The sequence below is a fragment of the Pollicipes pollicipes genome, unplaced genomic scaffold (assembly GCF_011947565.3).
Source record: "Pollicipes pollicipes isolate AB1234 unplaced genomic scaffold, Ppol_2.1 Scaffold_6138;HRSCAF=7277_pilon_pilon_pilon, whole genome shotgun sequence".
In the NCBI taxonomy this organism is placed as follows: Eukaryota; Metazoa; Arthropoda; class Thecostraca; order Pollicipedomorpha; family Pollicipedidae; genus Pollicipes; species Pollicipes pollicipes.
Window position 1 is genome coordinate 21,641,605 of NW_023596818.1, and position 24,899 is coordinate 21,666,503.

The 24,899-nt window shown below is 53.8% G+C and overlaps 1 protein-coding gene across 1 annotated transcript in view; it reads right to left on the reverse strand.

Moving 5' to 3' along the window:
- Window positions 1-24,899, reverse strand: part of LOC119105453 (heterogeneous nuclear ribonucleoprotein C) — an 85,049-nt gene that overhangs the window by 20,459 nt on the left and 39,691 nt on the right. The window contains exons 5-8 of the mRNA XM_037228917.1: window positions 14,452-14,497; window positions 14,265-14,418; window positions 5,031-5,162; window positions 2,454-2,590 (exon numbers count right to left, since the gene is read on the reverse strand). Of these exons, the coding sequence (XP_037084812.1) occupies window positions 2,454-2,590; window positions 5,031-5,162; window positions 14,265-14,418; window positions 14,452-14,497 (469 nt within the window). The remainder of the gene's footprint in view (window positions 1-2,453; window positions 2,591-5,030; window positions 5,163-14,264; window positions 14,419-14,451; window positions 14,498-24,899) is intronic.

Sequence of the window (24,899 nt, forward strand, 5' to 3'; positions counted from 1 at the left end):
CATCCGAGTGGATATGCACTAAACGAAGCTGAGGCCACCATCTTCAGCGGCAGGGCAAACCAGCATTTGCTAGTCCATTCGTACGTTAGGTACCATACCTGTTAGCGTTTATAGGGTCTGTAGTCTATGCGCAGTGTAGCACTATTGTGAACGGGGCTGCGAGTTGGCCCTGAGAAGCTCTGTCCTTCCCCGGTGCTAATCCAGGCAGCCTCGGTGGCACATCTTGGCCGCGCCCCCGCGCCCTGTACTATTGATCCGCCATCGGAGGAGCCCGAACTTGCGCGACAAACTGACGTTGGATTTATCGCACCCAGCAATCTGGCAAACTTGTGTATTTTTGTTTGTACCGAGATAAACTAGTTTGAAGGAGAATGGTCTGCACCGTTGTTCCGTCATAGTTTGCAGAACGCTCGGTCATGATGGCTGCAACTTTTCCTGAAGATAGCTTTGGCACACCAGTCTATTGTTTACGAAGCCGTGGAGGGAGGGAAGGTCATACATACAGCACTGCGTTCAGCTACCAACGATTCCCGGCTTTTGCCAAATGGCCTCGTTGTTCAAATGTCCCGCTCGCATTGCCCTCGCCCAGCTGGCGGTCAGCTACCAGACCAGGCCGTTCCCCACCACACGGCTCAACTGGAGCTGAGAGCCCACCATAGTACACACCAGACATACGTCGAACATAAACAGGTCACTGCCGCTTGAGAAGGCAGACCAATGGCAGGGGCCAGATCTCGTTAACCAGACAGTCCGCGTACTGCAGGCGCATCGGTAAAAGAGGGCGAAAGAGTGGCTGTGTACGATCTTGACAGAGCTAGCTCAACTATCAGTCTGCGTTCCGAGCTAAAAGTTTGCATGCAGATGGGGTGCAAGGTGTCAAAAGGGTAGTGGTTAGCGCTTCTGCGTTAACCACCACACGTCTGGGAAACCAGAAGTACGCGTCTTGATTCCCCACGGCACCAGCCGTTCCTGCCAGTGTGAGAGGCAGGCGACGCCACGTAGTCTCAGCAGCTCAGTGCGTTGTAAAGTCCCAATGACGACGAAAGTTTGTACGCACAAAGCGACTGGACAGAACTTTGACCGAGCCTGGCGGACTTCGCCTGGTGACTGGGGTTAACAGCCACGGCCAGGCAGGACTGATGGAGCCTGGCGGATGTCACCGAGTGAATGAGGTCAACAGTCATGGCCGGGCAGGACTCTGGTCAACCCTGGTTGACGTCACCTGGTAGCTGGGGTCAATAGCCATTGTCCAGCGCAGCCAGCGCTCTCCGCCCACAATGGCTGCCGTTGGCCGGAGCGCGTAAGCGACCAAGTGGAAAAATGGGCTCCCATGAAGAGACCAGAAAACTATAGGAAACATAGCCCCGACAAAACTCTCGTCATCGGTGTGCTTTCATGACATCAACAAGGGAGAGACGGGGTGCCACCCCGGGTGCATCAGCCTTGAATGCTATTTCCCGAAAGATGTTGTTTTTGAAAATGCTACCTTGGCTAAATTTAGCGATTTAGAGAAAAACCGGGAAGTAGTTTCATGCCACGTTTTTGTCACTACCGCTCGTCCATTTCTAATGACCATGAAGTAAAATGTCGAGAGAGCTCCCCATCAAGTTCAGTAGAAGGGGAGGAGAGGGGGGGGGGGGGGGCGCGAGTTGAGGAGGCTCGAGCTCGTCCATCTTGGCACGATCCTCCACTTTTTGGTTCCGGCAAAGCTTGTGTGCGGTCTTTAGCACCCTGCCCTGATGTGCAACGCTATGTGTCAAATCGTATGCAGAATAATGTGACCGTCGTTTTTCAGATAGCACTCTATGCATGAAACGTTTTTAAATAAACAAGATGCTAAAATTGGGTTGTGAAATAGTTTGATGAGTTCAATGTAGTTATCGGTGTAAGATTGTGGGTACTCGAACGAACCAGGTCTTGTATGCCTTTCAGTGTGAAATGTTTCTTACCAGGGTGACAATGCATAAAGGAAAGTTTGGTATGCCGTTATCATCTTACTTTGAACCATTTCAACAAAGTGGCTGATGAGCCCGGCCTCACCGCCGGCCGCTCTGTCGCCCAGCCCAGGCTCAACCCCGCCGGCCAGGGGCCCGGCCTCACCACCGGCCGCTCTGTCGCCCAGCTCAGCCCCAGTACGCCGGCCTGGAGCCCGGCCTCACCGCCGGCCGCTCTGTCGCCCAGCCCAGGCTCAACCCTGCCGGCCAGGGGCCCGGCCTCACCACCGGCCGCTCTGTCTCCTTGCCCAGCCTCGACCCTGCCGACCTGGAGCCCGGCCTCACCACCGGCCGCTCTGTCGCCTTGCCCAGCCTCACCCCCACCGGCCTGGAGCCCGGCCTCACCACCGGCCGCTCTGTCGCATTGCCCAGCCTCACCCCCACCGGCCTGGAGCCCGACCTCACCCCCACCGGCCTGGAGCCCGGCCTCACCCCCACCGGCCTGGAGCCCGGTCTCACCGCATCTTTAGGCGGCGAGCCCAGCCGGTAGATGTTAACCGTATGGGCCGTCTGGAAATGCACCATCAGGTCCCAGGCGCTGCTGAAGCCCTCCTTGCAGAGGGCGCAGAGCAGCGAGGTGGACGTCCGGCTCGAGCCTGAAACGATCAGCGAATGTTAACAGCTTCGCGCGGCGGATCGCGCTTTAACGTGGCCCGCCCGGCCGTGTGCGTATGTGACACATTACCCGGCCACGCTCGCCCAGGCTCGGCCCTGGCGCGTCGAGTGCAGCAGAGCGTGGACACATCGCCCGTCCCACGTTCCCAGAATTTGACTTAACTGGTTCTTCTCAGAAGACCATCTCGATCTTGACTCCCTCGTGAACAACATAGCTGCCATGACAAGTCTTTCGCACAGGGAAAAGTGTTGGATGTTCTAACCCATGCACGTAAGGTAGCGCAGATCTGCCATGCGAATCAGACAGCTTACGGTATTGACAGTGCACACGTTCGTTCTGTGCGCAACCTCGCCGACGGCTGCCGGCCGCCCAACCCGCCAGCGCAGCCGGCGGCGGCAGCGGCCGCGGTCCCGGCACAAGGCCGTACTATCCCGCTTAAGATTTCCGCCCTCCCCTAATCGACAGGCGATCCATTTGCATCACAATGCCGCGTGTTTGACGTTCGTCGAGCATCGCAACAAAGCCCGGCGGCGGGCGGCTGGGTCGACGGCGGCGCGAGCCAGCAGCGCCGCGCACTGCACAGACCGCGGCGCACCGCAGGCAAATTGAGCGCTGTCGGCCGGCGTTTCGCCGCTGCTTCCATACTTTATCACGACGCGTCGCTTCGACCGGCTAATTGCCCAGCAGCGGCCGAACATTGCCCGCGGACGCTCGGCCATGATGAATGCCTGCAGATAGGCCGCGCGCGCCGGGAGATCATTTCCGGCGCAGCGGCGGCATGTCCGGCGCGACGGCGCGCGACTTAGCGCCGCCGCGCATCGGAGGCGGCGCGTCACGACTTCGGGCCAGCAGTGGCGGTGGTCGCGGCTCTGAACGGGCCCTGGTCGACGCCGCCGGAGATGGTGGCGCCTCGGCACCGGCTGTGGTCGACCGCGGCGGGAGCGTGACTGATCACCGCGACACGGCGCCGATGAGCCCTCGTCGGCACCGACGCGTCGACGTCGGCGAGCGGACGGCGCTGGGCTCAGCGGCAGCTTACTCGGGCCGCTCCGTTACAAATGACGACGGAGCGGCGTCAGGTGGACGGGTCCCGGGAGCCGCTGTTCTCAGCCTAGGCCGCCGGCCAGCCGCCGCCGATAACGAGCCGACTGGCCTCAGAGCGCAGGACCTGCCGCACGGCCGGTCGACGCCGGCCGGCCAGCCGCCGATAACGAGCCGACCGGCCTCAGAGCGCAGGACCTGCCGCACGGCCGGTCGACGCCGGCCGGCCAGCCGCCGCCGATAACGAGCCGACTGGCCTCAGAGCGCAGGACCCGCCGCACGGCCGGTCGACGCCGTCCGCCGCCGCCGATAACGAGCCGACCGGCCTCAGAGCGCAGGACCCGCCGCACGGCCGGTCGACGCCGTCCGGCCAGCCGCCGCCGCCGCCGTCCGCCGCCGCCGATAACGAGCCGACTGGCCTCAGAGCGCGGGACCCGCCGCACGGCCGGTCGACGCCGGCCGGCCAGCCGCCGCCAACGGTCCAGTGCCGGTAACGGCCCCCGCACGGGAAATTACTAGCCGCGATTTCTCCCAGGGACGAGCCGGAGCGGCGAAATGTCCGCGGTTACAGCGCCATTACGGACGGTGATGATGTAGGACGCTATTCGCGCTGCTCTTTCAGCGTGACGCTTCGGTCCATTACCGCGAAAGCATGCCCTGACGTTTATCAGGCACTCGGCAGAGCTTGTGCTGAAAGCAAACCGCTGTTTGGGAAGCTAATCAGATGAAACTAATGAGGTTAGCATGTTTGTTTGCTCTGGGTGGCTTATTTTAGATGGTCGCTTTTGCCTGCTTTGCCGACGTCTTCTGGCATTTTTAATGAAAAAAACCCTTGCTAGCGTTTTGAGCTAGGCCGTATACACATTCTGTCTCATCCATAGAAACTGAAGCCGTCGTATTAGTGAAAACATTCCCAAGGAAACACATATTACCGCTGATAATTGGGAGACATGAACGGTTGTCATAGTCTTACGTCATGGCAACTAACGCCTTTTGCTAGTTGCTCACACTTTAGCTTCTACCCATAACGTCCCGTTTTGCTTCAAACTCATGTAAACATGCGTTCAACAGCGTCAAAAATGTACCCTGGGGATACTAGCACCGCTGTTTTATAACCTCATGAACCCAGGAACAAGTGCCATTTCCCGCACATCTGCATAACCAATTTAGCTATAGCCATTACTACCCGGGCCGCTTCAGAACGGCTTGAATATTCTCCACGTTTGATGCGCATCATTACTCCAAGTGGCTCGAGCTGCACACTTGGCTTAACATAACGTGTCCTTAACGCGAGTCAGCCTAACATGACGTACCCTTAATGCCAGTGCATAGCGAACGATTCCATGGACGTATAACAAAACAAAGTAAGGCACACGTACTGTTAGTAGACGTATGCTCGCCGCATTTGCAGGCGAAACGGAGTTTGCAGCAGCAGCGCTTGTGGTCCAGCATGTCCATGACATCGCCGAACATTTCCCTGCAGTTGCCGCAGATCAGAATGTCTGGACTACCTGCCGAAGTGGGAGGATTGAATTAGCACGACCACGACCGCGCGCCGGCGGGAGGCTGGACAACGGCGTGATGGCGCCGCCCAGTCGTGCCCTCTGACCCGTGCGGACTGTGATGGCCGGGTCGTGACATTTTAGCGCGCTTCGGTCGATATCAGCTGTGGTATTTAATTTGCACCCAATGTCCCGCCACTAACGTTGTTCTTGCATTGAAACTGCATTATTCATGTCGTGAAATGCTGACGGCAGGCTGCCAAGGCAAAGCTTCCCGCTCGTTTACTGTTGACGTTATTTGCCAGCATAGTCATGCCATTTGGTAAGACTAAGCTGCAAGACTGAGGTGACTGCAACGCCTTCACACCTAGGGTAATGCCCACATTGCCAAAAGTAATGATGCCAATACAGAACCATCCGCGGGCCACCATATTACCCGTTCAAACGATGAAATTCGTATAATCATGGCGGTTAAAATATTTTGGTAATATTTCTCGCTTATTCATATTTCGCACATCGATAAGACAACAGTCATATCAGCGAATGGAAAACAACGCTCTATACCTCAGCTCAAGCAGGGCTTATGCGTAACTCGTGTTGATCATTTCATTCGTTGGCTCAATGTCATCTCTGCGAAGCGTCCGAACTTAAACCGCCGTCACGCGGTCCGAGGCTACTTCATTTACAACTTGGCGTTCCGCCGCTTCTAACACCACGATGTCACTACATCATCATGACGACCCGCCACCAGTATTGTGACGATTGCCGCCAGTGTTGTGACAGCATCTCCCCAGTGTTGTGACGGGCCCGGCCGGCGTGCTAACGGTTCTGGCGCCGTTGTGACGTCACTGCACCAGTGACGCATAACGATCACCACCACAGGTGTGACGTCAACGCACCAGTGACGTGTAACAGCCCCACCAGTGGTACGACGTCACCGTATCAGTGACGCGTAACAGCACCCACCACTGGTGTGATGTCACGGTACCAGTGACGTGTAACAGTTCCCGCCACTGGTGTGACACTGCTGACAATGTAGTGACACCATCACTCCAGTGTCGTAACCGTCTCTGCCAGTGTTGTGAGTGTCATGACACTAGCGGAGACCGTTACAACGCTAATCTCTCGCCCCAACAGTGTCCAGTGCCCGAGCAGTGTCTCAACAATCCCAGCCGGCGCTTAAAACCAGTGGTGCGACACTCCCGGTCAATGTCCCGACACTTCCGATCGGCGCGCCGCCTTCGCGGTCCATGTACTAACGGCTGCCGTCGCTGCAGCGTTCCCCGCCATTGTCAGGACTCAGCATCGGACGGTCGCCGGCCGTCGCCTGCCCCATGATCACTCGTGTGCTTTCTGTCGCCTGTCAGTCCGGTAACAGGACCGGAACCAGGACCAGGACCAGGACAGGCCGGCTCACTGACGCTCGGCGCGGGCCGGCTTACTGAGGTTCGGCACGACACACGTCCGCGCCGACGACAGCTTACAGCGGTCGTGGGTGTATTTAGGGGAGAGCCATTTGGTTGTAGCGCCCACGTGGGCGCCCTTGGCAGCAGGCAGTGGCGTAACGAAGGGGTAGGGCAATTTCACCGTAGCCCTCCCTTTGAGCGCCGTAGACGTCCCTGCTGGAAGTCGCGCCTGCGGTCCAGTAAGACGGCGAGGGTATCCCACTTCGATAAACACGTGATAAGCTGTACCAAGGAATGTTAATGGATCAAAGGCATTACATCCATTTGTCAGTCGTGTTGGTTAGTTCCGTATATGCATGAGTACCGACCAATATGTAGGTGAGTAGGTGGGCAGGTAGACCTAGGTGCACCCTGAACGACCTTTAGTCAGCCAGTGAATAGTACGACCTGGGAGGCCAAGGTGTGGGGCCTCCTTCGAACAATTTATGGAAGCCAAAATAAATTCATCCCAACCTTATCTACCCACCAGGCATGATGCCCCAACAAAATGTGTAAGATGACGACGCTTGCTGGACCGGCTAGTGCAGTCTAGTTTTACGGAAAGATCGAGACGAGGTATCAGTATTGTGGATGGAATAATTCTTCGCGCTATCGTCCTCGTCTTAGTATGCGTGCAGCGTTTCGGCCGGTTAACTCTTCGGCTGTCGTTACGTGTCCTCAAGACTCAGTAACACCTGCCGACGGCTGAAGAGTTAACCGGCTGCCATTGCGTGCATACTAACATGCCAGACGAGAACGATAGTCCGAACAATTATTCTGTCGTTTGTCCAGGCTCGTCTGTCCTGAGCACACACGATGTCCAGTGCTTCTGAATAGTGACCATTGCGTGCTAAATGTATCGACTCTGATCCCTTGGACTCGCCCGTGGAAGTTGAAACTATTCGTCAGCGAATGAACGGGAAAGTTGAGGACTTTGTCAGTGTGCACAGGCCTGTGCCATCATGCTGACGTGACTTATTAATTCTAAAGGGGGCTGTCAGGCGCACACGTAGCAACGACCAGGTATAGTGTCTACGTCGGACGCCTGTTATCTCCGTTATGGTGCATACAAAGGACAGAAAGCGTTTTTGAGCAGAAGTGCTAGAATTTCGGAGCACCTTGTGAGGATGTTTTTGTCGCTTCTTTTACGCCGCGCCGCTGCGCTGACGTCAAAAATTGTCATGGCCGTGAAGGCCGATGCCTCCGCAGGCCGATATCTTCGACTTTCTTGTGTTTAAAGCACAATAGATTACTAGCTGATGATATCGTAGTATGAAAGCAACTGGCAATGATCATCTACAGAAAGTACCTCGACTAGCAATGTGCAGCGGGCACACGTAGCATTACAGGTGCAATTGTGTTAATGTTATCTAGATTTGTGTTTTTATTATTTTTATCGGATGGGACGATAATCTCAGAGAACCGCAAGGTAACAGGTAACATCGGACAGAATAGAAGAGCTTGGAGAGCGGTGACATGTGATCGAGTGTAACGGACGGGGGAGGCTGGACCAGCCAGGTCCACCCGCATTAGTAGATATTTACTTATCACAATGGGTTGGTGTTCCCAGTTGCAACAGCGATCGGACGAGATCAGAATAACGTCGTCTCGCTGGAGTGCAGTTCAGGTGTGCTGGTGTGCTGGACGGCACAGCGTGAGGCAAGCACAGTCAACATGGGCTCTGCTGACAATGAACTGCATCATTCAAAGTTACTCACCGGGTCGTCATCAACAACTTTTATGTGTGAGAGCTTTGCTATTGGCTGGAGCATTAGGGTTCATGTTGGCTCATTTTCATTGCATTCACGAAGAAATCCAACAGGGGGCCTATTGTTTGATTCGGTAAATTAAAATGGTAGAATGAATGCAATATCAAAACATGACGACAACGTGACCACATTCGTGCGTTATCAGCCAACAAGTCATTTACATAACTTCGTCAAAATATAATCAATGACAAATTTGAACTATCATGGCATGGTACACAACTGCAAGCAAGCAATTTTACAACTGAGCCGTCATTGCGGGTGCGAGGGGCGGTGATGATCGGCGGCAGGCAGCTCCAGGATGGGGCCGCGCGATACGAAAATCCCTACGCGCCACCGACAGGCGAAGAGCTGGCAGACCAAGGGCGCCCGCCGCTGCCGGCCTGGGTGGCATGCTGACATACAGCGGGACGTGGGGTGAGCCTTTGTAAGACCCGGCTACCGTTACACAGCAGATCGGTCGGTCAGGTTACCTGGCAGCACGTCAGCTCAGCGTCGAAGGTCCACCTCAGGCGGATGGCAGCTAAGGACGTTACTGTGGTCGGTCTGAACAGGTATCAAACAGAGAGCATTTTCTTGTTAACAACACCCTGCAAGTGCGGCGGTTCGATTAATTGCCGGGCTGTGTCACGCAATGTGAAACTAATGGACGCGCAGCCAATAGTTTGGGCATACATCTGAAAACCAAGGTCAAAGCTCTCGCAAAATCACTGGGTGTGTTTGACTGGAACACATTTTTGCTTGAAAGGGTGAAATGATTTGAAATTTGTTTCCCTTGATTTTTTAAAACAATATATTTAGACCAGAAAGTCTTGAGCTAAGGCATGACCGCTAAGGTTAAGGAAACTCGCCCGAAAGAAACTCACTGGAAAGTAGAATGCATATTAGGGCTTGACGTCTACCGATTCAAGGCAACCTTGTTCTAACCCGCATTTTTTCTCATTTCCAAATAAGATTTCTGCAAAGATTGCGCCTAAACACAGGCCACCGGAACCCCGTCGTAGTCTGCGGTGATGCCTGCACCGCAGAACAGTATTCATACCAATGCCCCAGGGTGCAGTGTGCCAAAGCCCCAATTGCATAACTGATAATATTTTCATCGCTATGCATTGGTTGAACGTGAAACGCTGTTTCAAAGGCTCTTAACCTTTTTCTTGTTCCAAAAATCGTGACGTTGAAAACATATTTCGCGGTGCCAGTCTTCTTAAAACTGATTAATCTGAGGGCAAAATCTGTAACCAGGCTACAGGGGTCTGAATGCCGCTATCTTAATCTGGAACGAAATCAGTTGGGAAGGAAGCGAGTAAAGCGGTAATACAGGGCTATACGTGCATGCGAGTGAATAATAAAAGGTCAAGCGTATTTCGGTGGATAAAAGGCGTTTTGGCTTTTGCATTGCATAAGCGAATAATGGATAAATGCATTCAAGTGCATAACCAAGTGCAATGCAATCGAAATAACTTTGCCTGAGAGCAGCGGGGACTATTACTTGAATGATGCCGGGAGGATGGCAGTTTTTGACGTGAGGCAGACGTGTGGGGGCGTTTAGCGTCCTTTCAGCAAAAGTGGTCCATGATATTAAACCAAAAAAACACACTGTAGCAAGGCCATCACAAAAAAGAGATCAGGGATTTCTACACCGGTAACTGTTCCCGGAACACAATGCCGCAGAATCCCTGATTTTAGTGCCAGTCATGCATGAAGCGGAAACCTTAGTAGTCGTGAAACGGAAGTTAAGTGCCTGTCAGCAATAGGTTTATAGAGCATTGCTCACTACCATACAATGGCGCGACATGGTATACCCCGCTGTGACACCATTTTGTCGACTGTGCCTTGGCGCCCTTTTCTCCACATTCCCGCCAGGCCCCTAAAAAGTCTGCCACTCTCCCAATATTGACAATTTCCTCGGCCAAAACTGGTGGCTGCCTTGGCGTGACATTTGGCCGCAGGGGTAAAAAGGCCGGCCCAAGAGCCGCGGCTGCCGCTCGACTCTGATTGCTGCCGCGACAGCCGCGGCCCAGCCGTTTTTGGCGACAGGCTGTGGCGAGCTTTGCTCTTGCTCCAGCGGGGCGCGAAAACGGAAAATATCCAGCACGTCTAGATTGATTCACTAGAAACGGCTATATGCTGGTGCTTGGTGCGGTTAGGAAACGTCTATGAATGATAAGTGTGTGGCAGAACAGTACATTATAGCTCGTTTATTGATTCTTTTACATTTGTCTTGGGCTTTTGCTCTCCACGTACCGCTAATTTTTCCGTGATCTCTCCTGTCTTGAGTGCTGCCAACAGCCACAGCACTGGTCTAACAGCAGCCTGCTCTAGTGTTCCTGATTTACTACACCGTAGACTGTTCCGCACTACACTCGTGTACACGATGTGGCTTAAGCAGTCGGCGGTGGGAGTGCCATTTTCCTGAATCGGGTTTACTGATGAATCGATGAGTGGCAAATGCATTGGACATCCCCTGGTCAAAGGGCGAACCTTCCTCAACCCCACCCTTCCTGGAGGGACACGTGCCCCTCAAGTTTCCAGCAATTCTGAATTCTGACACGGGAAATATAGGGACCGTTTAAAAACAAGCATGGATGGCCCAACACATTCTGAAAGACCAGAACCATGTTCAGAAATACCCTTCTCTACCTGGGGCTAATCATTTTCTGCGCCATGTTGTGGTGGCATGCAGACGTCATTTGCCTGTCTTCAGCCTACACTGCTGACAAATAGCGAACATGGTACCATATTCAATAAAGGCGGCAAACGACGATCAGACAGGAACCACAGTCCTCAACGCACGCCGTCTGCGCCGGAGACCCAAAGAACACACTCTCCTGCGTCTCCTACCGACCAAACAGGCCCCGGCCGCTCGTGCCGGGCCGGGCCGGTGGCGTTGGCGGCGGCGGCGCGCTGCTCGGGGGCGGGGCGCGCGCCGCCAGCGGCCGGCCGTAACTCAGGCGGCCGCCGGCCGCGCCGGTCGCGCGACAGCCGAGGTCGGGGCGGACACTTTACGCCCGCGCCCGGACACCGGCACCCATCAACGTCGCCCGTACGTCTGCAATCAGGCCGCGGTCGGCTTAGCCGGCCAAACGGAAAGCCGCCAAATAAAGAAGGCCGTCCGAAATTAAGCCGTGCTCGACCGGGCCGTTACGTGGCGGCGGGTTTAGAGGCAGAGAACGGCCGCTGTGTTCCGTCCTCTAAGCGACCGGAAAACGGACGGCACGTCTCGACTCGCGGGACGCTGATGGGGTAGCAACTGACCTCACCCCAGTGAAGGTAAAATAAATTTGTTTGCGCTATCGCATGGGAGGGAAAGAGCAGATTAAAAGAGCAATTTGTCGCACATTTAATAACGCTGCAAAACAGTCGGTATTAATGTGTCTTTTAACGCAGCTAACTTCTTCAGAGTTAGCTTCCAGCATTATGTGTATTAACATTTGATGTCGACTCATCGAGTTCTCCCGCCGCGGTGCAATAGGAAGTCGTGTGCATAGAATGTACATGTCAGAATTCATGCATGGTTATATACACGGACAGCATAGTGTGTCGAAATTGGCCCCTTTCTGAACATGGGACATTTGGACAGTGGAGAAAGAAAACATGAACACGGTGTGAAAAGTTTGAATAGCGTGCAAAACACGGCAAACCCAATGCGCTATTCAGCCCCACCGATGACCATTTGTCCGCCACGCTGGCACCGAACGTAACCAACTGAACGCAATCGGCAATGCGCTCTTGAATGTATGTGGTTACATAGGTAAACCACAGACAAGTTTATCAACATGTCCGGGCGCGATAACGGCGTACCACCGGCAGCTGATGCGGGCCGGCACTGGGAAGGGCCGGAGAGCTCTGAGCAGCCCTGGAGAGCTTCGGGACTGCTGGTGAATCAGGATCGCAATGAGGGTCGCCGGTGCCCAAAGTAAGCCCACCATCGGACACTGAAACTGTGTCAGCTGGACGGAAGCAGGACGCAATGCTCGGTAACCAAAGTTTGTTTTGATGTACGAGCTTCTGTCACCAACGACGGCGTGCACAAAAATACAAATGGAGAGGGGTTTTGTTTGATGTCTTAAAGACACAGCTATAAGTATCGTATTTCCTTCCTTTTCCTTTCTTTTTTATTTCTTTTATTACGTTATTTCAGTTAGATGCGCTGCTTTAAGTGTTAAGGAGATGATTTACTGCATTTTTTGGTTTATATATCATACTTTAAACAACATTTATTTCTGCTGACTTATCCCTAAACTGTTACTTGACAGTCAGCCATTGGTATGTAGATCAATACTGTGGTATACTGTGGGAGATCAATACTGTGGTATGCTGTGGTAGATCAATACTGTGGTATACTGTGGTTGATCAATACTGTGGTATACTGTGGTAGATCAATACTGTGGTATACTGAATCATAACGAGGCAGCTGTAATTCTATGAAAGTACTGGCGTGATGCATGGTTGGCTTACGTCACGTCCACATACAACTGGGACCAAACAAGGGGTGGTGATATCACATTTATCGCAGCGCTTCCACACCAAGTGGCGGGCAGATAGACTCAGGAGAGGTAAGCGAAGAGCAGGTGAATCAGCGCACCTGCAGCCGTACCCGTAGCTTCAGACGACAACGACACCGAAAAATGTGTCGCGCACTGACTACAACTGCGACCATTGCATGACTGTAGACGAGTGAAGTGTTGCGATTCATTCTGTTTGCTCTGTATTGAAGAGACAGGGCATCGCAAAGCATGCGAAAGACAGCAATATTCTCTCAGCCAGCCCTGTGTTTTGAAACTGCCGTCTTGCCGACAAAAGCGGACGCGTGAGTTTACTTGCAGAAATATCACCCGGATATGTGGGGAGGTCTCGAAAAACGAGAGTATTCCCTCAAGCGGGCGATTCGACCTCTACGAGCCTCGATCTCTGCAGTCAAGGCTATCCAGATGCTTCCGATTGTAGCCCGGCGACGAGTCGAGCGTTTGGTGAATTTTTCCACGCACTAAGGGCTTTCTTTCTGCAAACACTGTAAGCCTTTCGAGCCTTCTCATCCTTATGTGGCCAGAATGACCGCCTATATGTCAGCCTGTGGGAAAGATACTGGACCCGTTTTACAGCGCCAATGTATATGAGCCCCCGAGCGGGTGACAAAAGGTCAGTTGGCAACTGACGTGTGCGAATTGATCTATGCCCGGGGTGGCCATGCTCATCTCTGTGCATAATACAAACCACCCGTGAGCCGCGCGGCACAGCTTGGAGGGTGGGCTCGGGATAAACAGAGCATACTTCGCATAGCATATGAGTATGAACCCAATGCCACACTCGTACAGTCAGTTCGAAACAAGTGTTAAAATATGATAGCTCTATGATATCGATATTTGCGGGCAGGTATATGGGTCATATTTATGTCAAGTGCGTGCCCGGAAGAACTGAGCTGGGACGGCTCACTTAACCCCGTTAATAGCTTCATGTTTTACTCTGAACCGTTGACTCATTCACAATGTCTAATGGCCTAGTTATGCCTCACGTTTCATACCATGTGTTGCCCTCTGTCCCCTTGACATGTTCACTTCTCCCCAAATGTACACCTTTCGTCTTTATGTATGTGATTCGTCTGAAAAGCGAAGCACACAACAGGCGACACCCTCTCTTTTGCGCGACTTTCTTTTTCGCGCAATACTTCTAGCATATTTTAGAAGTGGCCAAAGCCTCGCCACCCTACCCTGCGGCTAACATTCTACACACGTGTGTTTGCATGCGTATCTACATCTGCAAATTATTTAAGGTACGAGCGTCTCTTACACATACAGGCGTGTGCACATAACATGTGCTCTTGTGTAGGTAACATGTGCTCTTATGTACGCTGATATAAGTAGGGAGCGCATTCCGTCCGAGCGAAGCAGCCCGCAACTCACTGTACGTCTTCAAGTCGTCGAGGCAGAAGGTGCCCTGCACCTTGCGCGCCGCCGGTGCTGGCGCCGACGCCGGCGCCGGGGAGGGTGACTGGCCGGCGCCGCTCGCCGGCGAGCCGACGGGCGCCGTCGGCGGCGGCACGATCACACGCGCTCGCTTCATCGGCGGCGACGCGGCCGCCAGCCGCACCGCCGCCGCCGCCGTGAACGGGTTGGCCGCCGCTGCCGCGTAGTACCTGCGGAACAGAACGCCAGCGGGTCAGAAGGTGGCGGTCGGCCCGCCGGTGGACCTGGCTGCCTCGAGACGGGGGAGACGGACGTGGTTCGATGCTTGCTGGTGTGGTCTGCTGCCGTTCAGGGTCTGCACTGTCGAGGCGCCTCTGTGTTCCCACGGGAAAAAGGCAACGCAATACACACCGGAGTCAGCGACTAATCACAGGGAATTGTGGGTTCAGCCATCACCAACGTTTGACATCTGGAGTCAGGTCATCGTTGATAAATGATTGCTGGCTGTTGTAAATTTATTTGGCGCCGCGGAATATCTGGGGATGACAGGCGGTAATGCCTCAGCATTAATGACTGATCGCTAGGCGTCTCGGCCGCATGCACCAGACACCTGGGCAGGAATTCGAGGCCCGTCAAAAGGCGAGCTGTCACGGCCGCATGCACCAGACACCTGAGCAGGAATTCGAGGCGAGGCGAGGTCAAAAGGCCAGCTGTCACGGCCGCATGCACCAGACACCTGAGCAGGAATTCGAGGCGAGGCGAGGCGAGGTCAAAAGGCGAGCTGTCACGGCCGCGTGCACCAGACACCTGGGCAGGAATTCGAGGCGAGGCGAGGTCAAAAGGCGAGCTGTCACGGCCGCGTGCACCAGACACCTGGGCAGGAATTCGAGGCGAGGCGAGGTCAAAAGGCGAGCTGTCACGGCCGCGTGCACCAGACACCTGGGCAGGAATTCGAGGCGAGGCGAGGTCAAAAGGCGAGCTGTCACGGCCGCGTGCACCAGACACCTGAGCAGGAATTCGAGGCGAGGCGAGGTCAAAAGGCGAGCTGTCACGGCCGCGTGCACCAGACACCTGGGCAGGAATTCGAGGCGAGGCGAGGTCAAAAGGCCAGCTGTCACGGCCGCATGCACCAGACACCTGAGCAGGAATTCGAGGCGAGGCGAGGTCAAAAGGCGAGGCGTCACGGCCGCATGCACCAGACACCTGGGCAGGAATTCGAGGCGAGGCGAGGTCAGAAGGCGAGGCGTCACGGCGAGGGCTCTCATTAACGCTGGTTGAGTTGATGATCATGGGCTGTATTGGCGTCATCGCGTTAGGCACAGATCCAAGTCACCTGAGCGCATCGGAGTTTATAGTTGGCGGTTTGAATTAAGGTACATCTTAATTATTTGCCAGTCTATCGCTGTCTACAAAACATTATTCAGCGTAGGTCTTCGGAGAGTTGTTGATAGTTTTATACGCTAACCTGCGTGGGTAGGCCTTTTCCCGAGAACTTAAGTCTCAATTTTCTCAGTTGAAAATACTACCGTGATCCAACTAGCGTTTCCAGTATGCGGCGGATGCTTACAATAATTTCAATCCTATTTAGTTCTGCGTTTTGCCGTCGTGTGTTACTTATTTGCTAAGTAGGCAACCATATTTGATGAATGTTGAGTTTATGTATTCCTGCATAAAATCTTGTTTGAATGTCTGAGATTCAAAATGTATTTCTTTTTTGCGTGGGTAATGTCTCTCTGTCCAAATGACACAAGCTTTATTTTTATCTAAGTCATATCTAGCTGGACAACTATTGAAATTAAAGCTGCTTCCTTTGGATCTATTCCAGTTTTAAATTGGTTCGCAGATAAAAATACATACAGATAGCTTAAAATCATATGGTTTTGCTCGCAACTAGAGCATAAAGGCAATCCGACAGACATTGCTAGCTTGAGGTATTACCGAGTCCTGAGCAAACTCAAATTCTGGCAGCATTGATATAAAAGGTAAACACCTTGGTTTTCAACCATTAAATCGAAGGTGAAATGTTAGTTGGTGTTTTTCTGTTGGACACCTATGCATAAACCATGTCGTCTGAGCTTTTAGTCCGGAAGGAAGCCTTCTGTGCCGTCTTTTGAGACATGAGTTGACACTAAGAATTACGGCCACATGTACAGTGTTGCGGAATGTGTGCGGTAATGTAGAAATATCTCATCTTGATCACAAAATAAGTCTTCCAGCCATTCCAGCTCTTGTAATATTTTTCTTGAAGCGATCACGCAGCCGAGATGTGACTCTCTGCGGCTTATCTGCGTGTCTACTGATTCCTTATATGATGGAATGCATAGTAGGTGCGGATGTAAATGCATCTTCAAAAAGTGGCGGCTTTTTCAAAAATGTTACCAACTTGGATTTATGTAGAAATGATCATTTGACTGCGTGAGCATTGCGGACAATGCTGCAGCCCAAGCATCTCGTGGCGGTCGAAAAATACCCCGCATCAAGTTTTTTGTTCAGTTCATATCAGGAGATAAGCTTCCTAATCAGTTGCGGGGGGGGGGGGGGAGTCGAGCCGCCCAAATTTGAGGGGATTAGGTGAAGTCTGTTTTAGTGTGTTCGGGGTCAGCTTTTCAGACATTTTTCTTTCCCCGTCCCCTCTATTCTAATTTGCGAAACTACACCCCTGATTCACATTTATGACCATGCCACACGCTGTGAAACATGGAGCTTTACAACCAACAATGAGCATAGTTCATACCCGACTGTGCGTCAAATTAGCAAATAGGCTTCAGCACAGCCAACATTCGAGCACTTCCACGACGGTTATTTATGAACTGGAGCCGGCCTAATGGGACTCGTACTGTTCGCGAACACCCATACTGTCGAGATATGCTCCACTCAGTTCTTCAACTCCTCCCTGCTGTGACCATCCGTCGAACACCACCAGCGTTAGCCGTGGACAGCCATTAACTTGGTGAAAACCATCTCTCCCCTGAAAGCCTTTCAAAGCGTCAGCACGAGTGAGGCATTCGAGGTGAGATAACTATATTTAGCTCATTGCTCTGCGCGGCAGCAGCCGTGATCCATCACCTCCGCGAACGGCCCGTCCAAGCGGACCTTTCACGAACGCCAGCAGGATTTCCGCCGGCGCTAACCTCATCCGCAGGCGAAGGTACGGGGCAGGACAGGGGGCGTCGACTCCGATAACCCGATACTACGCTAACTGAAGGCGTGGGAACGCTGCCATTTGGCGCCGCTCCGCCGCCGTGTCCGTGTGTGTCTGTGTGTGACTTGAGCAGACGCAGCCACCGACCTGGCGGACACGAGGCTAGCATGGGCTGATGCAGCTACTGACCTGGCGTACACGAGGCCAAGATCGACTAACGCAGGGATGGCAGGTGTGCTGCCTACCGTTTGAAACGCAGGAGGCATGTGTACTACAAGACGCAGGACGTGTGTGCGCTACAGGACACAGGACGTATGTGTGTTACGAGGCACGGGGCGCATGTGTAATACAAGACGCAGGACGTATGTGTGTTACAAGACGCGGGACGTAAGTACCGAATGACCCCATCTGCCGTAAATGCACAGTTTTGTGCAGTCGGTTTGAGTACATATCTACTTCACAAACGCCGCTGATCATCATTGTGCGGCACGGAGGGTTCCGCGAGTCCCTGCTGGCACGCGAATAGCGTGGCGTCGTTCCACTCACCATTTCAGGTCAAAGGCCATAGCACGAAGCGATCTTTCAATTCGTTCGGCGCGTCATGCGCCCTGCATGGAAAGAGCAACGGCGCCGTTCAGCAGCAGCAGTTCAACTGCGGGGATCTCCGGGGAGTGGCGCCCACAGGTCACGGCTGACCGTACAGAATGCCACGGTCGGCTCTCCCGTCCCCCGACGGACGCTTTCCTGGTGGGCGCACATCGACCCGTCATCTGCTGCGAGCCGCGTCGCCTTCGTCTCGCCGCCAGCCTGACCTCATCCGACCTCCCATGGGACCCTCATCGACTGGGGCGGGCCCGCGGGGCCAGCCGCCGACGGGCGGCGGAAGGGACTCCCTCCCAGGACGACCCGCGAGACCAACCCTTCACGAGGCGGCGGGCAGCAGCGCCTCCCCCGGGACCAGCCCATCGCAGGCCGTCCGCGCGGCGAACCGAAATGGTTACGTCTGGCAGACGCTGACTATCGCGCGGTTCATCACAGTACTCGTTCCCGGTGAACGTAGGTCAGAATGCATCAGGGCAGGCAAAGCTGCATCTCTCATGCCGTATTTCGTATGTGGTAGTTAAATTGCGGCGCGTTTAACTTTCATCACCAAATTCCGTCGCTGACCTGCAAACGCGCGATCGGATGGTTGATGCCGCGACTCACACTAGAAACTGCGGCAAGCGTAGCCTCCGATTCCAGAAATTCATCTGTTTGAAAGGTATGGATTAAATCTTTATAAATATGTTAGGCAAAGAGGGTATGTATCTATACATTTGACAACGTTCAGAGGGATGACACGACACTAGCTCGAACTTGACCAGATGTTAAACAGTCAGCAGACGCATGCTTTCCGAGGTGGGTGAGTTGTTGCCAGAAGCTTCCTCTTCCGAAAGCAAATTGTCTGTACCTGAGGAGCGGACACGTCACGAGACCCGACCCACGAAAGAAAACAAATCGCCAAATCTCATCCCAAAGGAAATCGCTATCAGTTACCGCTATAGCCCAGCCGGGCGTCAACGCCGTGGCCGGTCCTGGCTGGCAGGGCCTGAATCGCCCCGGCGAACCGGGCGCGCGGCGGCCGGCAGCCGTCACCGCCAGAGCGGACCGACGGAGCGGGCTCGGCGTGGCGGCGAGGGTGCGCCGCCGCCCCGCCGCAGCCGTCACCGTCCGCCGGCCACCGACAGAGCGTGCCTGTGTTTGCCGCCGCCGGCCGGCTCCCTCTGCGGCGGTGGCAGATCTAATTAATTGGCGTAGTGATTGCCGCCGGCCAGATTGGAGACGGCATCGCTGGCGACGCCGGTAATGGCGCGCGCGCGCCAAGCGGACTCCGCCGCCAGCGACACCCGGACAGTGCGGCGTGCGGTGCTCGCACTGGGGCCGCCCGGGTCGGACGGGTCGCTGCGCAGCTTTAGGCTGTCGGTGACGACTGCTGGAGACGTCACTGGAGACTAGACGGACGAGTGTGGCTGACCTACAGCATGGTCAGGACGGTAGTGGCTGAAGTTGTTTCGGTGGGACGGTATACATATATTACTGAATATGCTTCAATCTCAGGATGAGTTTTTGTCATGGTGCATCTCGCTCTCTTTCCAGGATCTGAGATAAGCAACAATTTATGGACTGAAATTTGAATGGAAAATTGCTTTATGGGCCATGCAAATTTACCATTATATTATTCATCCATCGACCCGGTGACGCATTGCCCACCATCTCCGTCAAGCATTCAGCAGAGCTTCAACCAGCCAATAGCTCTAGCACTTCCATAATGACTTCGAGCTGCACTAGCCTCGACCTATCAGCTTTGGACAACAGCGTTTGTCTTGTGCCAGCATAAGCTATTGCCATTTATTCTAAACCGAGAGAACATTGAGTAGAATTAAACAATACGCTTTGGCTTAAATGCCACCGATCAGCTTGCGCCATCTCTTCAAAACGTCACACTTCAACATTGTCACCGCATTTACGTGGCTACCGAACAGGCAGACAAGTCTCGCCGCTCCGCGCCGCCAATCGTCGCATTTGGCGGCGCGTTCAGCCGGCGGTGCGCGTCGCCGCGCCAATAACGTCGCGGCCGTTGTTGAGCGCCGCCTGTCGCCGCCGGACAGACGGTTGCCACTCGGAGAACGGATGCTGCCGCCGCCGCGCTGCCGAGTGCCCTGAGTAAACACCGGCCGAACAGGTGCCAGCGGCGTGCTGCCTGACTCACACGCTAAAATTAGTCACCCTCGCCTCACGCGGCAGTGGACGGCGCGCCACGAACGCCGCGCCGCGCTGCTAACGCCGCGGCTGATTAATCGCTAATGGTGCTCCCGGCTGGTGGCGGCATCGCTGGGAGGCGAAGCGCGCGCCAGCCGCCGGGGACGGCGGCGGCCGGCGGCACGATCGGACGGCGGACCGGCCGGGACGCCGCTGGAGCGGCAGAGGCAGACCGACCACGGCCGGGAGATGCCCGGACAGCCGGCGGTCCGGCCGGGAGGCCGCTGGAGCGGCAGAGGCAGACCGACCACGGCCGGGAGATGCCCGGACAGCCGGCGGTCCGGCCGGGAGGCCGCTGGGGCGGACAGGCAGACCGACCACGGCCGGGAGACGCCCGGACAGCCGGCGGTCCGGCCGGGAGGCCGCTGGGGCGGACAGGCAGACCGACCACGGCCGGGAGACGCCCGGACAGCCGGCGGTCCGGCCGGGAGGCCGCTCGGACGGCGGCCAGGACAGGCGCCCGGCCGTCGGTCGGACACCACCGACGTTACCGGGCCCGGCAGTGACCGCGGACGTCCCGCCGACGGGCAGCATGACGCTAGCTGTCGGTGATAAACGACGCGGCGGCGGCGGCGGCGGCGGCGGCTAACCGGCCGGACAAAGCGGGCTGGGACCAGGCAGCGCACGCCCTGATCCTTGGCGGCCACTCAGCATTGGCACAGAAACAGCTGGAAGCGACGAGTGACGCCTCGTGAAAATAGAATGCGCCTGGCGACGGTCGGGTGCGGCGGGAGTCGCGACCGGTCGTCACAGCTGCCGACACGGCCGGCTTGTCGCTGCAGGCGGTGTCGTGGGGGACGCTCCTGCGAGAGACAGCCCACCCGGTGCAGTGATAGAGAGACAGGCGCCGAGAGATGGAGACATCAAGTGGAAATGGTAACAAATGATGGGTGAATGGTAGCTAAGAAGGGGCTGAGGCCCAGGCGAGTGGGTTGGAGATGCTGAATAGCAGAAGGCTGGGAAATATCCAGTGGTGATGCATCTGACAGCGAGAGGATGAACGAAGGAAATAAAAAATGCAACAATAGAATGACGGAAGTGGAAGTACACATAAAAGCTGGTGTACAAAAGAGGAGAGACTGAGCGCCCAACGCAGCACAAATGGAGCGTGTTCCTCGCACAATGGGCATAAAGACATGGTCTCTAAAGACGTTGAAAGCTATTGAAAAGGAAAACAGCATTGTACACACATATGCTGCGCTGATCTTCCGCGCAGGTGAGGTCACAAAGAGCACGAGTTTTTTTGTCTCTGGAAGCGCGGCGAACAGGATGTTTGAGCGGAATTAGACAAATTAACCCGAAATTACCGAAAAAAACATTGGGGGAGTTCCAGCTGGAAGCACCTGTTATCTGTACCATGGTGTAACTACGTAACCTAGGTAACTTACGCAAACAGGGTGGTAAATTGTATGACAGCATAAAGTGTACAACAGCATGACGTGCACGTCAGCATGGGGTGTACGGCAGCATAGGGTGTGCGACAACATGAGGTGTACGACAGCATGGGGTGTACGACAGCACGAGGTGTGTGAGAGCATGACGTGTACGACAGCATGAGGTATATGACGGCATGAGGTGTGCGACAGCATGAGGTGTACGACAGCATGAGGTGCACGACAGCACGAGGTGTGTGAGAGCATGACGCGCACGACAGCATGACGTGTACGACAGTATGAGGTGTGCGAGAGCATGAGGTGTACGACAGCATGAGGCGTGCGACAGCATGAGGTGTACGACTGCATGAAGTGCACGACAGTATGAGGTGTGCGAGAGCATGAGGTGTACGACATTATGAGGTGTACGACTGCACGAGGTGTGTGAGAGCATGACGTATACGACAGCATGAGGTGCACGACAGCATGAGTGCATCCCATTCCAGCCATCTCCCGCCTGACTTGACGTTGGAAGATCATGCGACGTGCAGCGAAAGGCGTCGTGTCTGTTTCTGCATTCTTGTGAATGCGCCCATTCAGACAAAATTTGCACTCAGATAAAGTATTTGATAAGCCCCGAACACCATTAGTTTCACGTCAAATGGCCATGCATAGGGCTCAGACACATTCATCCCGAAAACATGCATATCAATTAGAAACTTTGTCAGAAAGTGTGATTTTCCAAGATGAGAAACCCGAAGCGTTATCCCCATTTCAACTTCGTCCATGCGCCGGCATGGCATCAGCACCATTTTCATTTTCGCAAATTCGCTTCATCAGTCAGGACGTATTCGTAAAGGCCATGCGGCGAGCGCTGGGGTCGGTCGCGGAGCTTGCAACTTTTGGCATAGCGGGCATAACGGGCCGCTCCGTTTAATCATGCCGGCGGCATGACACGTCCGCAGCGAGGGCGAGAGCAGAAGTTGGCTGGTATTTGCCCCTGTCCGCCCAGTGAGCGTCATCATGTCGGCCGGCGCGGGCGGAGGCTGCCTCTGCTGAGGGCCTGCAGGCCAGGACACCGCCGCTGTGCGCCAGTTACGGCGGCCCACAATAACATCTTTCAATGCATTCGATCATTGGGAAGTAACGACGGCTATCCATTTTATAGAAATTTGAGCGGTGTGCAAACGTTTCTAATGATGTTGCAGAGAATGATCTGTCAGTGATTGCGACTTTCGCATGTATTGTAGACGATAACAAAGAGGAGCTGCAGTGGGTTCTGCAGGAAGGGAAGCTCACCGGTAGATCAGCAGTCTTGACACGCGCCCTGGTGCCCGGCTGAATGCCCTTCGCTCGGGTGGGAGGTCAATTTGAGATCGAGAATGAGATTCCCTTGAGATCGCATGAACTAAACAAGCCAGAGACACGAAATTCACAGGGGGTGCTGGTCTGCACATAAACTCCCTTGGGTTGAAGTTTGAAGTTCTTAGGTCATGAACTTCGGGATAAATTAGGTCAAACCAGACCAAACTCTAGAGTTGTGCCAAAAGCGCATCCCGAACCAAGACACCTGTTCCGAGAAAAAGACCGCTGGCGCTCACATGGGGCCAGTGACATCGTTTGACCTTTCGAAGGTAATGGTGACCAAAGTCATGCGGGACTGCTTTGAGTTTCGCATTTGAATAAGCGACAAAGACTACGCTAGGCAAGATGTTCCTAAAAACCAAATGTTGACCTGAGTCATTTTAGGGCAGTAACCCATTCTGACATCTGAGGGGTACATGGAAGATGCATAATGCGGTTCCTGTTATCAACGAATTCGAAATGAGCACCAGAAACTATCACATACAGCAAGCCCTAGAATAATAGGAAGATTGGCTTTGACCTTGGTCTAACCTTTAAAGCTGATCTTAGGTCAATGGACTTTGTTCATTCAATTATTGCGTTGCCTAAAAAAGTATCTCAGAGATATATGGTCTCGTGTAACTCTGCTTTGTTGCATCAGATTGAACGATTCCCTGGAAATTGCCTTCGCTGAATGCAAGGCCTTACGCTGACTTGCCGTAGCTCGGTGAACGTACAAGGTACATCAAAAATGTTGCTGCCAAACGATCTACTAATTCATTTTCTATATTGCTGAATGACTTAGCGCGATTACGTCGCGCCATTCAGAAGCCATTCCGGAAAATCATTCTGGGGGATCAGACTGACCCCCACCCGAGCTCGTGTTAATAAGCGAACACCGGACACGCTTGGATGTGTTACAGCGTACAATGCGTGTTTATCATAATTGCTTGCATTTTGCTTCGGGAACGACGCAACGTAGAGGTCTATTTTGCGTCTGTAATTTTATTTCGCAGGACTAACATTTACTCTTCCCCTGGTCGTGGTCAGAGGATGGAAAGGTTGAAGTGGTTTCAGATTAGGTTAGAAGTTAAATGTACTCAAATATCACTTACACGCACACCATTCGGCCGCTTTTGTCACGAGAAACTAGGGTGGCCTGCTATACTTAGCCACGCATGAGCGCGCGTGCAATGTTCCATGGCCTGTTTGTGACTCCTTCCGATTGCATGGAGGCACCCTATCTTTCACCTTTTCAATGCTGGTGATAACATCATTGACTTGCTATCATTTCGCATGAGGATAGCAAAGTCTTACTTGACCTCTTTTGACCTTTTGTATGTTTAAGTTCATTGCCACGACGGGGTGACACACATGGCATAGTAGAGCCAAGTGTGCTATCAAAGTATTGCCAAGCTCATAAGATGTCGCCAATGACCTTATTTTGACACGATCTAGCATGCACTGGTCAACCATATTTCCACGCAATATAGATTGGGCAATTTTCAAAGAACCCTAAAAATTGTAATTAATTGGTGCGGCTATCATACCAGATGAAATGAAAGAGGAACAAAAGATGTTTTAGTGACCCTCGAGTTGAGATATTTGTGAGAAAAAGAGGAGAAAACTAATCATAAGGCCCTGAGCCAACGTTCTGGAGTGTAGTTAAACTAAAAAAGTTAGGCATGGGACGAAACATGAAAGAGTGGCGACCCCTTCCCAGCCAAAAAGCACAAAAGCAGGCCTCCCCGGCTATGACCCACTGGCCTGTCAAGGCTGGGGGACTGAAGGCCGCTCCCGCAACCAAATAGGAAACTACACCCTTGGCACCACTACACCCTCACCTCAAATTTGACCGGTTCACCACCATTTTTCCTGTGTATGTAGGTGGTGCAAAGAACATGTGACCACTCAAAAACAGGCACAAGTTAAGATTATTTTCCCTGTAGCCCAATCTAATTTGTGCCGACATGA